The 15,586-nt window shown below is 40.4% G+C and overlaps 4 protein-coding genes across 4 annotated transcripts; 1 reads left to right on the forward strand and 3 right to left on the reverse strand.

The window, feature by feature from the left end:
- The first annotated feature begins 471 nt into the window (after positions 1–471).
- Positions 472–1,008, forward strand: LOC137711553 (LOB domain-containing protein 24-like). Its single transcript, XM_068450807.1, has one exon. The coding sequence runs from the start codon at positions 472–474 to the stop codon at positions 1,006–1,008; it is 537 nt and encodes a 178-aa protein (XP_068306908.1).
- A 1,409-nt stretch (positions 1,009–2,417) lies between these two features.
- Positions 2,418–4,561, reverse strand: LOC137745845 (probable leucine-rich repeat receptor-like protein kinase At1g68400). The gene has a single exon (XM_068485877.1). The coding sequence runs from the start codon at positions 4,511–4,513 to the stop codon at positions 2,531–2,533; it is 1,983 nt and encodes a 660-aa protein (XP_068341978.1). The 5' UTR covers positions 4,514–4,561; the 3' UTR covers positions 2,418–2,530.
- Positions 4,562–8,941: 4,380 nt separating this feature from the next.
- On the reverse strand, positions 8,942–10,224 carry LOC137748063 (NDR1/HIN1-like protein 13). The gene has a single exon (XM_068488162.1). It carries the CDS (start codon positions 10,020–10,022, stop codon positions 9,201–9,203), a length of 822 nt encoding a protein of 273 aa, XP_068344263.1. The 5' UTR covers positions 10,023–10,224; the 3' UTR covers positions 8,942–9,200.
- Positions 10,225–12,149: 1,925 nt separating this feature from the next.
- On the reverse strand, positions 12,150–15,264 carry LOC137713849 (uncharacterized). Its single transcript, XM_068453206.1, has 7 exons — positions 14,888–15,264; positions 14,709–14,808; positions 14,476–14,596; positions 13,964–14,085; positions 13,753–13,874; positions 13,234–13,393; positions 12,150–13,065 (listed from the first exon to the last, which is right to left on the reverse strand). The coding sequence occupies exons 1-7, from the start codon at positions 15,042–15,044 to the stop codon at positions 13,038–13,040; spliced, it is 810 nt and encodes a 269-aa protein (XP_068309307.1). The 5' UTR covers positions 15,045–15,264; the 3' UTR covers positions 12,150–13,037.
- Positions 15,265–15,586: the final 322 nt, after the last annotated feature.

Genomic DNA, 15,586 nt, shown 5'->3' on the forward strand with positions numbered 1-15,586 from the left:
ATGCATATTTAACTTAGCCTGACAACATAAAAATATGACGAGAGAACTTTTCTGGACCTACCCGAAAAACAAAATTAAAAAATGCACTAACAAAATTTCAAGAAATGAATTTTTACAGGGTACTGTTCATTTTAACAAAAAACTACATTTTTACATTAAAAAGTTAATTCCGGTACTATTCACTTTACCCTTTATTTTATCCTTATTATTAAAATTCAAAGTTTTTAAACCCTTTTATTAGTTTCCTTTAACTTTTTGGGGTCTAATTTCTCATAATTCAAAAAATGCCACAACCACGCTCCACGTAGGCTATAACTAACTCCACGTCCCTGGATTTTCTCCCAAAATCCCAACACCAACAAACCCTACTCTCTCTCTCTCTCTCTCTCTCTCTCTACTGAAATTTCTCTTCCCTCCCTCAAAATTCTCCAATCACTTGTCAAACCGATAAAATAGCCTAAAATAATCCCAATGACGAAGTCCAGAAGTTGCGCCGCTTGTAAACACCAGCGCAAAAAATGCCCAGAGGACTGCCTCTTGGCCCCCTACTTCCCCTCCAACCACCCCACAAACTTCCACAACGCACTCAAACTGTTCGGCGTCAGTAGACTCGCCAAACTCGTCACCGACCTCCCTCCCCACCTCCGAACCCCCGCCATGTCCACCATCTTTGTCGAAGCCGACCACCGCGCCAAAGACCCTGTTGGCGGCTGCCACGCCGTCGTCCGCTCGCTGCTCTGGTCCATCAACAAGCACCAGGCTGAACTCGACCGCGTGCGCTACCAACTCGAATTGTGCCGCCGCGGCGGCAATGTTATGCCGATGGCGCAGTGTCTGGGGGACTTTAAGTACAATGTGGGTGCGGGAAATGTGTACGATCAGACGCAGTTTCATCTGGTGCAGAAGAAAGTTTTTCAAGAACAAGAAGAACAAGGCCATGTTGGTGGAGGAGTTGTTCCGCAGCCTCACGAAGAACAGAGCAATGTGTTTGAAATAAGGTCTGACTGAAACTTTTCGATAAAATTTCGCAACTTTTGAGTTCTTGCCATTCAAATTGGTTTGTTAAGTAGGAATATAAATACCCAATTAAATAAAATTAGGCAATTCGTTCAAGAACACGGCAATGTTGTTGAATAACTTTGTTTCATCAAGAACTGAGCAATGTGTTTTTAAGCCCTGACCGAAACTTTTCGATAAAATTTCACAACTTTTAAGTTTTAAACCAGAGACATTGATTTTTTTATGTAGGATAAAAAATTCCCACTTGAACAAAGATTGGTAATTTGTTCAAAGAACACAGCAATGTTGTTGAAGAACTCGTTTTTATCAAGAACAGAGCAATGTGTTTGATATCAAGAACCGGAAAATGGGGTTGTCCTCTAGGAAGAAAATTCCCACTTGAAGTAAAAATTGCCAACTTAACCGCCATTGATGAATTTTGAAGTTTTAATTTTGTTTTGCTAATTATCGTCGTTTGTTTGAATTTTTTCAGGGATGAAGATTTGGTAGAACAAGATTACAACCCAATTCAGGATTAAGGAGTTAGAAATTGTAAAGGAGGAATGAGATTATCCTGCACTGTTATTTTGGCTACAATTCAGTTTAGATTTGTGTGTAATTGTTTTTGGTACATCAGAAAGAAGAAAAAATTAAAAACAAAGGAGAATCTTCAGGTACGTGCTTTGATACCATGAAAGAATTGACGAAGACTTCCATTGATAAAGAACTGTCTTTTGTGAATCAAAACAAATGAGCTCGTTCGATACATACTTTGCCTAGACTCAGCTCTATGTATACAAGCTAAACAAATTTAATTAAACTTAATACAACTGATTAGTCTAACTAATCGGAACAGTATTTGACAAACTCTATTGACCTTGAGGTGCTGCTGGCATGGCTAGAGGAGCAATCTGATGCGGAGGCAAGTATACTATCAACAAGTACATCGTGGTTAGCCTCTTTCCGGTGAGCATGATGGAGTAAGGGGATCGGTGAGGATGGGTGGAGTAAGGGGCTCGGCTTGTGAGGTCTTGGTTAAGACCATTTTATCTCCTTCTGGTAAATCATGGATTCGATAAAATTTCCTCAAGCATTACTCTCATTCTTCTTCAAAGAACTCTAGTGACAATATGTTCATCACCACAGAAAAAGGAAAGGAAGCCACTAAGTGATGGGCAAGACCTTGCATCATATGCCTTTCTATAGAGTTCTTCGACCCGGTTTATGTTGAGAAATGTAATTAACACGGATCCACGTAGAAGATATTGTCTTTTACGTTTTGCATCTGCAAAGATATGAAATTTATTTTCATATCTAACTGTCGTAATGTCAGTCATCTTGTAACTCGTTGACTTTGTGATACAGCTAATTAAAGGTCAGCAGGTCTTGAGTTCGGCTCTTCTTGTTAGAAATTTAATACAATCAAACGTCTTTTTATTCAAATGATTCAATGCAATGCTTATGAGAGTACAAAACATTTAACACAGTATGCATTAAATTAAGCACAATGAAGCTTTTGGAAATGAAATCATTAAGTGCTTGCAGAATGTGAATGTGAAGGTGAAGAAGAATCAGAAGTGAGCTCATCTAAAATAAACTTGGCACCATCTTCTCTAACAGCCTTGTTCCGAATATTTTCAATCATCCGATGCACAACACCGATCGTCGGGCGATCTTTAGGCACAGGAGTAACACAGAGCAACCCCACCTCCAAAAGAGCCCACATTTCGCCCTCCATCGCTCTATCCCCCAACATCTCAAAATCCAACACTTCCCAAGTATTGCACTCTTTCTGCACTGCGGTCTTAACCCACTCCACCAAATTCGTCTCTCCTTCTTCCGCCGCCATCCTCCCCGTCAAAATCTCCAACAGAACCACCCCAAAGCTATAAACATCGCATTTCTGCGTGAACTTTCTCGGAGTTTTATTATGGGACACCATCAATTCAGGAGCTCTGTATGCACTTGTTGATGATGAAAACGGAGCAGGGAGGAGCTGCTGGAGGCCGACGTCGGCCAGGCAGGCGTTTCCCGTTCGATCCACCAATATGTTCGACGAAGTGAGGTTTCCGTGAAAGAGCTTGGATTTGCTGCAGCCGTGGAGGAAGGCCAGTCCCTCTGCAGACCCCGCAGCAAGCTTCAATCTTGCGGCCCAAGCAAGCGGCGTTCTTCCGGGTCCTCGGTTTCCATGCAGCGCGGAATGCAAGCTTCCCTCGGGGAATACATCGTAGACCAAAAGCAGCTCGTGGTTGGAATTGTGGTAGGCTCTGAGGGCGGCGATGTTGGGGTGCCTCAGCCCGCCAATCTGCTTCAAAAACCCATCGATTTCCCTCCCGCCATTTCTCCTCTCCCTCACCCTCTTCACCACCACCTTGTGTCCGCCGTCCGTCACGACTTTGAAAGTGGTCCCCACGCTCCCCTTACCCAGCATCTCCGCCGATGCCTTCAGCAGATCCCCCACCTTGTCGGAGCCCCGGTACCCCTCCAATACAACCATGTCTTCGCTTTCTCTGGGCCCACCTACAGGCCCGTTCACATTAGACTGGGCACACTGGGCCAATTGGACTCCAGTTGTACTTTTCTTCTTCGTTAACTCTCCGGGCCCGTAATGCTTGCTCACGTAACCGTGTCCGTTGGCTGTCTCGCTGTGGGTCCCGCGACTTTTGGTGCGCCGATACCACGTGGCGGCCACTATTATCACCAACAGCGTAACAGCCGCGCCGACGATACTGATCGCGAGCAGCGCGGCGTTACTCAAAACGCTATCGTGTCGGTTCCGGGATTGTACGGAAAAGTTAGCGGCCGTTGGATCGGAGCATTTGTACGGCAATGGTTTGCCGCAGAGATGCTCGTTTCCGGCGAACGACGTCGCGCCGAATTTGGACAGAAACGTTGGAATTTTCCCCGAGATGTTGTTGTGCGAAACATTGAAGTCCGAAATAGACGCAGAAATCGAGTGCGCGGAGGCGAGGATGCCGGTGAACGAGTTGGACTCCAGGCGGAGAGTTAGCAAGTGAGGCAGCTGAGCCAACTCGGTCAGTGGGATTTCGCCCGAGAATTGGTTGTGCGATAAGTCGAGCCGCCTGAGGTGACGGAGGCGGGATATTCCGGCCGGAAGGGATCCTTCGAAGCGGTTGCGCGAGAGGTACAGGTGGTTGAGGTTGTGCCACGCGGAGAGGTTGAGGGAGGAGGAGAGGCGGTTGCGGTTGAGGCTGAGGAGCTTGAGGTGGGCGAGTTGGGTGAGTTGCTGAGCCGAACCGGTAAGGCTGAGGTTCTCGAGAACGATTCGGGTGACTCGGCGTTTCGCCGGGTCGCAAGTGACGCCAAACCAAGAGCCGGAGCAGGGGTCGGAGGAGGCGACCCAGGAGGAGAGCGAATTGAAGGTGTCGGCGGAGGATTTGAATGCCAGCAGGGCGGTGGTTTCTGGGTTAGAGAGAGAAAGAGAGAAGAAGAAGAAGAAGAGTGAGAAAAGGAAGGGTGAGAGAAAATGAAAATTGTTCTGTGTCTGCAACATTTTCCGTTTATTTTCCCTCAGATTCTGGAGAAAGTTGCGGAAGAAGAAATAAAAGAAAGGGAGAAACAGCAGAGGGGCACTTACAATATCGGTAATTACCGCCAGTAACTAGCCGTTGAGACGGGATTAAAAAGACGTTGGGTAAATAAGTAGTTGACTACCCTTGTCGATTTTGCTTCCCTCAAAAGACTCTTCCAAAGTTCACCCAAAAAAGACTGTTCCAATACAAGCGTATTTATCTCACCGCTCTCAAGTAGTGATAATATTTATTATCGTTGAATAAGTTTAAATTTTAACATTTGTGTCTATTACGCAGATTTCGAAACATTATAATTGGTTTATGGCATTCACAATGATACCCATGTTCTAACAGAACAACTATCAAATGTAGCATTGTGTGAAATTGATGTACATGATAGTCCTATATTCTAATGCGAAACATCCAGATAACGTAATCAACACTACTACGCAAGTTTTTTCCTAACGTGTAAGTGGGGTAAAATATGTATAATAAGTAGGGGTTAATTTGTGGGTGATGGTTTTTTGTTTTTGTTTTTGCAATAACACGTTTATGGAGGTGGACTATGACTATGAGCTGCAAGGGAGGCTGGTGGCCACTGCCAGTGAGTATTGAAAGAGACTACTTAATTTGTTTCCATTTTCGTTATACTATAATTGTGTCTAGTCTACTTATTACAACCATGAGTGTGGGGGGGGGGGGGGGGGGGGGGGGGGGGGGGGGGGGTGGGGGTGTCTTTTGCTTTACGAGTATTGTTGATTAAGGAATTAATTATGAGTATTATTCATGGATATGTCATCTCTTGTCTCAATAAATTTCAAAAATAAATAGTCTTTTGAATTGAGTGATTTTTACCTATGTTGCGTGATTCCAAATCTTAAAAAACTTACAGTGGAATTGTTTGTTTACTCTAATATAGTTGTCTATGATCTCGTAGATAGACTAATACGAGCCATACTTGGCATGTAAATATCTTATCCACTTTAAAGGAAAAAACCCTGAATCATTCTGATTCAATTGTTTTAAATGTAACATATCTCGTTAATCAGACATAAAATTAACCACCATGCTAATACATTATTGAATACAAATAATCACTCATGTCTTAGATAACGTATCTACAATATAATCAAGGGTAAATTACACAAAACTATCTCAATTATGTGTCGAACTACAATCTCATATACGTCATGTTTCAAACATTACAATGTCATACCTTAACTTACGAATTCGTTGCAATGTTAGACCTCCATTAAATTTTCTATCAATTTTGCTGTTAAGTGATGACATGACAAGTGCGATGTCCACTCCGTTGTCAAATGGAAAAAAAAATTAATTAAATATGATCTAAATTTTCTGTTGTCCCTTTTAATAAGATCTAAATCCAAATCGCGGGAGTATGGACCCACCAGTATCAAATGCCCATGGGATCCTGCCCGGCCCAATTTGGCGTCTTTTTATTGGCGTGGCCCAGCCCCAGTAGCTGACAGTCAAAGAATTGTCAGTTTTTAAATATTTTTTGGGGAAAGGGATCTGGTAAGGATCCCTTCCTCCTAATCTACCAAGTTCAGGATTCGGACCATTGAAATTTGATCCGACAACTAAAGTTATTATAACTTTTAAAATAGACATCTGTTTGCAACCGTTGAGTCAAATTTCAACAGCTCGGATTCCCAAACTTAATGAATTAGAAGAAAGGGATCCGAAGAGGATCTATTCCATTTTTTTGGAAGGGGAATATTTAATGGGTTGGCACTTTTAAGGCATCCTAGTTACAAGGTAATCTCAGGAAATTTAATGGGGTTAGCACTCCGCCGGCCGCTACGGTTTAATCTTTTCCAATAGACCCCACCATGATTGTAGTAATCACGTTTATACTTGCAGATCAAGTATACTCACCAAAATGTAATCATATTATTATTCTTATTATTACCCACAAAAAGTAAAAGCGTAGATACTTCTCCTTTCGTGATCATATCTTGCTTCATGATCATATTCGAAAGGATCAGTCATGTATTTAGAGAAACAAAATTTTTAACATATGTTATTATTATTTTCGTTATTAACTCAAAGTCGAGCGAACAATGGAACTCTAGTACGCAACCTCGAATTGAAGCTTACAGTCTTTCATGACGTTCGTGTTCGTGTTAGGTTTTTTCTTACAAGACGATTTACTAGGTGTTTCTAAAGCCTGGTTTGGTACTGAAGTGATTCTGAAAAAAGCTGGTATAAAAAAAAATTGGGAGCTGTTTTTGTGTTTGGTAAACATTTAGCTTTTTTTCACAGTTTTGGGTGAAAAAAAGCCAAAAACAAGAAGCTGCAAAACCCAGCTTTGAAAAACTGGCTTTTTTTCACATCAGTTTACATAAAAGTTTACCAAACACTATAATACTGCTTTTTTTTTTCAAAAGCACTTTTACGAAAAAGTTTACCAAACACTCTGCTGCTTTATTTCACAGCTGCTTATTCTCACAGCACAGCAGAAACAGCTTTTTTTCAAAACACAGCAATACCAAACCAGCCCTAAGCCTCGTGCCATCCGTATCCCAGATGTTTTGTTAAGGTGCCAAACGTAAAACGACGGCAAGCAGTGTGTTTAGTAAAAAGAAAAGGGGGACTAAGCCTAAAGAGTAAAAAAGCTTCTGACTGATATTCCAACTGCCCCTGCATACCCAGACCAACAAAGACACACCACAAACCACGTGCACCCGAATTTAATCCCATCTCCTATCGCCATCATGCCTTGCACTTACAAGTCCCCCAACAAGGCAATTAATATACCATTTACTTTTTTAATGAGAAAATTAATAAAAAGAGTTTGAAAATTTTGAATTTTAACAATAACGATAAAATAAAAGATAAAATAAATAGTACCATGATTGATTAAAATGAACAATAACATAATTTTTTCGTTAAAGTTCTCTTTTTAATGTCTATTTCTTTTCCCTTTTTTTGTTTCACTTATTTTACTGCTTACATTGTGTGCTCCAATGTAACAAGAAGATAATTATCATCGTGTAAAACTCACAAAACATGAACGATCAGAATCTGCTCGCGCCCGAGGGTGCTGCGGTCGCTTACCACTCCCTTCCCTGTGTTTATTTGTTTGAAGGTAGAAGAGAAGGTGTACATTAGATTTGCAGCACTAGAGCACGATGTGCCATGTTAGTTTTTCTTCATTAAACAAAGACACATTTGCAGGTAAACAATAATATCTTTTTCACCGAAAGATGTGGTGCCCCTTAGATTTGCAGTACCACAAAAAGCCAGCGACTCGGTGAGAGCGGCGTGAGCTTATTGAATGCCAAACCCTAACAACTAGGGGTTTTATTATATAATAACTCTGGACCTCCAAACTCACAGTTTTCAAGTGAAGGACTCAATCAAAACAGTTCAATATGTACTTACATGTGTGTATGTGGATTTGGATACTCTCCTTAGTTTAGGAGGCTGAGTCTTTTGAGCAAAACATACCGACCGTTGAATTTTGATCAAACGACTACAAACAGGGAATTTTCTAAAAGTTATAATAATTGTAGCCGTTTGATCAAAATTCAACGACACGTGTGCTTTGCTCAAGAGAGGATCCAAATCCTATATGTGTGTATATACATACATACATACATACATACATATATATATATATATAAATATACATGTCTGTGTGATTCTGTGTTTAAAGTTCATCGTAATTAGTAAAGACAGCCACTAAATTCACCACCCCTCTTTTTTCATTGGATCACTAGACATTTATGCAAGTTTTGTGTTTTTCTTTTTGTGCGGTGTTGTTTACATATTTATTTTTCAATTTATTAGATTTAACGGTTTGAGAAAATGTATGAAGTGCGTGAATAACACTACTTTTACTTTTTCTACCTAAATGCACACACAATTTAGAATTTTACCCAACAAAAAGCATTTTCTAGGTATTTTGTTCTCAACATTGTTTGATACGATACACAAAAACAGGCAAAGTGATTTCCGCACTCATTCTTCTTCTGCACTCATTTTTTTATTTCTGGCATTAGGATTCCAAATCAAAGAACATGAGAGAGGTACGAAGACGAACTAAGGCACCAAAACAAAAGGAAGAGTGCACAAGGAGAATCATTATATCATAAAAAAGCTTGTATTTTCGGTTCTTTTTTTCTTGGATGCACTTAACCAATTACGCTTAATTACGAGAAATTTCACCGTGTAACGGAGAGAAATTCTACCGTGTAACCGAGCTGTATACCAGTGTTTTGTTTTAATTAGGGCATTCTAGTGATGCTCTGTTCATTGGCCTTCTCTGAAAACCATGCAGGGCGGAGTGACTTATAACACTCGGCCAAGTGCCACCACAATTGGAAGACAAATTACACAGACAAATTAATCAACAATAATAATAATAATAACGTAGCAGAAAATAGAAAGTAATATGAGATTTAATTGCCATAAAAAAATAAAAAAAAATTCATCACTTACAATCACCAAAGTGTATATATATATAAAGAGAAGGATTCAAATTTAAACCCCCAAATTTGCACTTAAATCCTACTTAATTTTTCTTGTGATCACCATTTTTTTGATCATTTTAATCCTCCTTCTCAAAAGTTTGTAAATCCCCGCTCGAAAAACCCATGATTAAAGTAAAAAAATGCAATTAAAAATATGAAAGGAAATTAATTAAAAGGTCCATTTCCAGATCCTGATCCGAAGATCAACCTTGCACTTGGAGTTGGAAACGGCAGCCACCGACGGTGACTTACCTTTTGGTACAACCCCTTTGATTCCTTGACACGTAACCCTAATCCCCACCTTCTTGGTACTCAGCTTCCCCATCGACACCTTCACTTTGGTGTCCATCTGCAGCTTCAGCGCCACCCCGCTCTGCTTCTTCAGATCCGATCTCAGCGACTTCACCGACTCGACGTCGAGATCCTGCGACGTCGACAGGACGGGGCGGAAGAAGGTGCTGTTCTTTGTGCCGCTGGTGAACGCCGGGATCGACCCGTTTGCGATTTGGACGTCTCTGGTGGTGGAGAGGAACAGATTGAACGGCTGGTAGGAGAAGGTGAGGTGGTTGTTGGGGTTTTTGGAGGAGAGGGTGAGGTTGAAGAGGGTGGCGAGGTGCGAGGTGGAAAAGTCGGGGGTGGTGGTGAGGTTGAGCTTCGCAATGCGGACGGAGGTGAGGGTGAACTCGGGGCGGTGGGGGCGGTAGAGGATGTAGACCGCGGCGCCGGCTATTGCGGCGAGGAGTGCGAGGGCTATGAGGATAAGGAATGACCAGAAGCAGCAGCAACAGCATAAATTGCGGTTGCTCCGGCGGTGGCGGCGGTGTTGGTACTGGGGTTTCGGGCGGTAGGGTTGTCTGAGTTGGGGTTTGGTGCTTGGTGGGTTGGCTGCGGTACCCGTGGTGGCTGCGGTACCCGTGGTTGTTGCGGCGCCGGGTACGGCGGCGGCGCCGTTGGTGGTGGGTTTGGAAGATGGGTAGACTCGGTCTGTCATGGTGAGAAATGGGTTGGATTTGGATTTGAGAGAGAGGGTCCTGGATTGTTGTGGAAACTGTGAGGTTTTAGAGAGAGAAGAAGATGGAGGAGTGAGAAGGATGAGAACGGGAAGAAAATGGAGGACCCAAAAAAAGGTCGGGGGATGCTTCCACCTCACACAACGTCAAGATGGATCCTTCCTGTAAATTTCTACACCTGTAAATATTAGTAATCACTAATCACTTCCACAAAGCTTACCAACTAAAGCCTCCAAATTTATTTTTCCCTTTTTTAAAAAGAGAACTACATGTTCATTATCACGTGATTCACAAGTATCAAGAATCAAATTCATAACATGTTGTATGAAATATGAGTTTAGAATTCGTTTTCAACTACGAAGTGACCACTCCGTAGTGGTTAAGCCTCCAATAATTAATTTCCAAAAAAAATAAATTAAGCTTACTAATTTGGATTGAGATGTGATCTAGTTTGCATGGTCCACATGTGATGGAGTGAATTGTGAGAAATGTGGGGTCCAAGTCCAATTCCAAACCTTCTTTTAAATTTCCATTTTATTGTTAGGTTTCTATTTTTCTTTCATACTTTTTGAGGCCTTACCTTCCTTAAAAATGTGACATAATGGCAGGCAATTGCTATATTTTCATGAACATACTTAGGGTAGGTGGTAAGAAACCACAAAATCACGCTTTAATGAGCGCCGAATATTTCTTACGCGCAGAATTGATTTGTAATCTGAAAGTAAGAAAAGAAAACAAATTTGAATATTTAATGGTGGATTATTAGCAACATTTACATGTGGGATAATCATAACTATTCATGCTTATACGAGAACTCTAGATGAAGCATTTGATTCAGCATCTCACGAAGCAGAAGCTAAGCAGCAACTTGAGAATCTTCAAACACTAAAGTTCCATATTTACTCATAACTATGAACGACCAATATCAACCTAAACGCACACTAAAAATCAGACGTGTGCATAAACAGAAAATTATAGTATTTCAACATTAAATTAGATTTTTTTTTTCTTGGTTGGTGAAAAATGAACTTTTATTTTGTTTTTTATGTTAGGAAGTATGTGAGACAGGGAAAGCAAGGCTCATTAAATTTAAAGCACCTCCACTTTAGGTAAAAGAGTAACAATATTTTTAATCTAATCATGAGTTTGATGGTAATTAGTCAACTAATCAGAGTCAGTGTGGCTCAGTGGTTGCATTCACTTGACTCCTAAGTCAGTCAATTTACAATGCTTCTGCTCTCGAGGTTGCAAGATCCTCTCATTTTTTCTTTAAAAATTCATTATCTCTTAATGTTTTTCTTAATATGAGTGTGACAATAAACCTAGTGCCCACCAAACTTCCATGGTCAAGTTTCTTATAGCTTTTTGAACCCGGCTGTGTTTGCCGATCGACCGGTTGTATCACCTCCCGGAAATCGAGATCTCGTTTCTAAAGCCGCCTTTATCTAAAAGAAGTTTTCGAGGTTACGTTTTTTAAGCATTGCCGGATTTAAATGTGACGTTGTATGTAGTCGAGGGTCGATGGAAATTCAATATCGAAAGTCGTGTAATTCTTATTGATGATTAGATCATTAAGATTCTCAATTTTTTAAATGCAAGCGATTTTACTACTTTAAGTTATACTAAAGAGAAGTTCGGAAGATGAGGGAGGACTTTAAAACCAAGACCATCCACCACACGTGCAAGATTTCCATTTTAAAAATGGTTGAAGTTGAAGTTGAAATTGACTTCACCCTAATTTTATTTTGATTAAGCAACAAAATGGTTGATAAATGCAGGTTAGGGTAGTTAACCAGGACATTGTCTCAGCTCACTTGCTCCCTAGTTCGAATTTTATCCCGTAAATTAGAGTAGATTAGAATATCGATTCGTTTTGAGGTGTATAATCGTTCTCTCCTTCAGTTTGGGCTTTGTCAAGGGAAGGAGAAGTTTCATGCTGATGGGTCCACCAACTTTGGATTTTTGGGTTGAAATGGGAATGTGTTGGTTTGGGCTGCTTTCATCCAGTGCATAAACAATAATTATAAAATATAAAAATATTACAGTTTCTCTGAAAACTAAATGTTCATATGAAAGCTTTAACATGCAATTTTGAGACAAAGGCTCGGAGAAAAAGACATGGAGTACATAGAGCTAACAAAAGAGTTGGTGCAAAACCGAGCGCAATGACGTTTTAGAATTCATATAACTGATCCAAATTAATGAGATGAGGCTTTGTTGTTGTTATTATATGAATGCTAGAACAAGGATCGTATGATAGAAAAACATGCATTTGTTCTTTGATGCACATGTATGCATATGACTAAGCACAATTGTCCAAAAGAACCATAATATACATGTGAAGGAATTTGTGCCATACATGTGCTATAAAGGTGATATCTGTAACTTCAATTATTCCCTCTGATACTTTACTGAAGAAAATAAACCCACATTATCAGCAATATAGAACAGAAAACTCGAACTCGAACAAAATTCATGGTGTAATCTTCATTGGCCTGTCTATAGTTAACCCAGACGACGAATATATCTGCCCTGCAGATAATAACCGTACTAAAATGTCGGGTTTATATCATTAGTAACCGGTAAGCTGTCATCGCAGTGCAGTTACAAAAGAGGTTCTAACTTCTGTAATCAAGTGAGTCAAAGTCCAGCTAAACTACGCCCTCTTAACCTCTTTTGGTTTTCCCTATATTCTGGCGGCCAATGGGCGGTCACCACGTCACAGCCACCAGGAGTGAAAAGTTCATTAAAGGGAAGAAGGAAGGGGAAGGCACATGATTGACTAATATCCTTATTAGTTTGCACTCGGAGAATAAATTCATTCAACTGAAATTGATTAATCTAATTGCTCAATGGCAGAGACATGTTTTACTGAAACTTGGGAGTACAATAGATCACTCTTTAGTCTTTACCTCTAATGACTCCGCATTTACAGAATTTTCGAGCATCTGCTGGGACGCTGCACAGACAATGACACCATCTCTGCCTTGCCTCTTTCATGAACATTCTTTAAAGGCCCCTATTCTGTTATCAAGCCCACTAATATGTAAGAGAAAGAAATGTGATCCAGATCATACTATAATGAGAAATCAACACTTCAAAACAGGAAAATTTGCCAAACAATTTAACCTTTCATTTCACGCAGATCATAATATAACGAAAATTTCACTGAGATGCAAAAAACTATAGTACCTTTGACATTTAATGTTTCTATTCATGAGCATGATACTGAGCAGAACAGGGACCATCACTAAACACAAATGCTCCAACGAGTGTCCACTGATAATGAAACGATTTGCATGGTAGATTTTGCCATCGGCAACTGATTCAAATTTGGCAAGAAGGTAAACCCCTGTAAAGAATTGCTTTTATGCTTTGCAGATAGGAGTGTTCATTGGTGGAATGCTTAAACGATACATTAAATGTCAAACTTTTACATTTGAAATCCAGACTATCCATTGTGAAGGTTACTTTTATATCTAGGTGGAAAATTTCCTTTACCCAGAAAAAAGGGGGAAAAGAAAAATATTTCCCCCAGTACATGCTTGCTACGATATTCTAACAAGCTACTTTCACAAAAGAAAAGGTTCAAAACGTAATAGTAAAAACCATTGCTTTGTACTGTATTTAATTGTGCAGGGGGGGTAAATAGACTAATTAAAAATCATACTATTTTTACTCAAGAAATAAAGATTAATGAATATGGCGTACCAGCGGCCCAGAGCCAATATCTTGAGTGAGTATATTTAGGTGGGAACACAAATGACATTGCTGGAATTACCATACATGGAATCAACTGGAACATCATGTACAACCTGATATCATTATACGTTCTGCAAAGAAACTCATCCATATATCCACTATAAGAGTTTAGCACAAGAACATAGAGGGGAAAACACAAAACTTGAAGCACAACACTAACCTGTCATATGCAATGCTAAGAAAAGCAATGAAAAGGAGTGCAAACAGACAGCTCAAACCGATCCGCTCTCCTACTCTCTCCACCATAAAACTAGAGAAAAGAGAGGAGTATGCAATCATCATCTGCAATTCAGAATCTGTCTTCAACAATTAAAATAAACAAAGAGAAACAGATTGTGCATGACTAGGATCCAGACACTTTGTTAACGACAAAATCATGGACCTTAATAATTGATTTTACTTTCCTTCCTTCACGGTCTTTCACGAAAGGGGTCAATGGCGCAACACAGGTTCAAGATTAAGGACAACATACACTATTTTCGACATTCATGGACAAACCTTCAACTCGGGGTACATTTCAGGGAACAATGTAACAAACTTACAATTAAGTCATCAAAATAAAAACTTATGTTTACTGAAACTCTCAATCGTCTCAACAAACAAATAACCAGGGAAAATGTCACTAATTAATGGCTAAAACCGAGAGCTCTTGAGACGGATTGAAATACTAACCGGCAAGGTGTCCCAAGTTACTCTACTATCATCAGGCTTCAAATGATAATAAGCAGACCCAAATGCCAGCCCTGCCATTCCAGCATAGAACAGTGCCCAACCCCAAACCTCACCCGGCAAACTAAAACCAGTTTCCAAACAACACCAACCAAAAAATCAAAACTCCATTGAAATCAATGCAACAAACAAAATCAGTGCACGAAGTACCATATAATCCAGAGAGTGCAAAAAACCTGATGTTAAAAAGCCCCCCTTGCACGCAGAGCACAAAACCCAGAACGCCAACAACCAAAAATGGGAAATTTGTGATCACATTCAAGGTATTAGGCACTCCTGTAAAAAACCCAGATCATAAAATCAATCAAAAACATAAATTTCAGTAAGAAAATGAGAGAACGATGAGAAATTTTACCCACAAAATTGCGCATGTCAGCGTAGAGATGGTGTTTGGGAGAGTGAGAAATCTTGGGAGTGATCAGCATTAACAAAACCCAACACAGAAGCGCCCCTCCCCATATCCGCCGTCTCTTCCCTCTGATTGCAAGCTGCTGAGTTGCCATCCACACCATCTCTCCCTCTCTCTCTCCTCTCTCTCTCTCTCTCTCTAAAGTTCACTCACTCACTGCCTTTCCTCTCCTGCTAATGATTCGAAGTGTTCGACGAAATGCTAACTTTCTATTCGGAATGTTACGGACTGTTTGGTGAAATGTGTAAATGCGGGACCCTTGCGGATGTGGTGGTGGCGGCGGTGGTGGTGGAAAAAGCCCCTTTTGAAATGGAATCGTCGGGTCGTTTGTTCTGTTTATCTTGTTGTGGTTTGGCTATAAAGGTGAGACGTGTCAGGATCGTAAATACCCCCACGCGGGACTGATGTTGGTAATCAATGGTGTATGATTGACTGTGATATAGCAATAAATGACGGTCATGTACTGTACAAAATCAAACGCAGTCGCGCTTCTTTACTTCGGGGCCCGTTTGTTTTACTTTTCCCCTGTCAATTCCAAGTTTTAATTGGTTTTTTAAAGGGGAATTTTGGTTTCTCTACAGTAGAGCAAAAGGTCATTTGGGATGAGTAACAATTTGGCATATGATTATTTATTTATTTATTTAT

Source organism: Pyrus communis, chromosome 1, assembly GCF_963583255.1.
Source record: "Pyrus communis chromosome 1, drPyrComm1.1, whole genome shotgun sequence".
Taxonomy (NCBI): Eukaryota; Viridiplantae; Streptophyta; class Magnoliopsida; order Rosales; family Rosaceae; genus Pyrus; species Pyrus communis.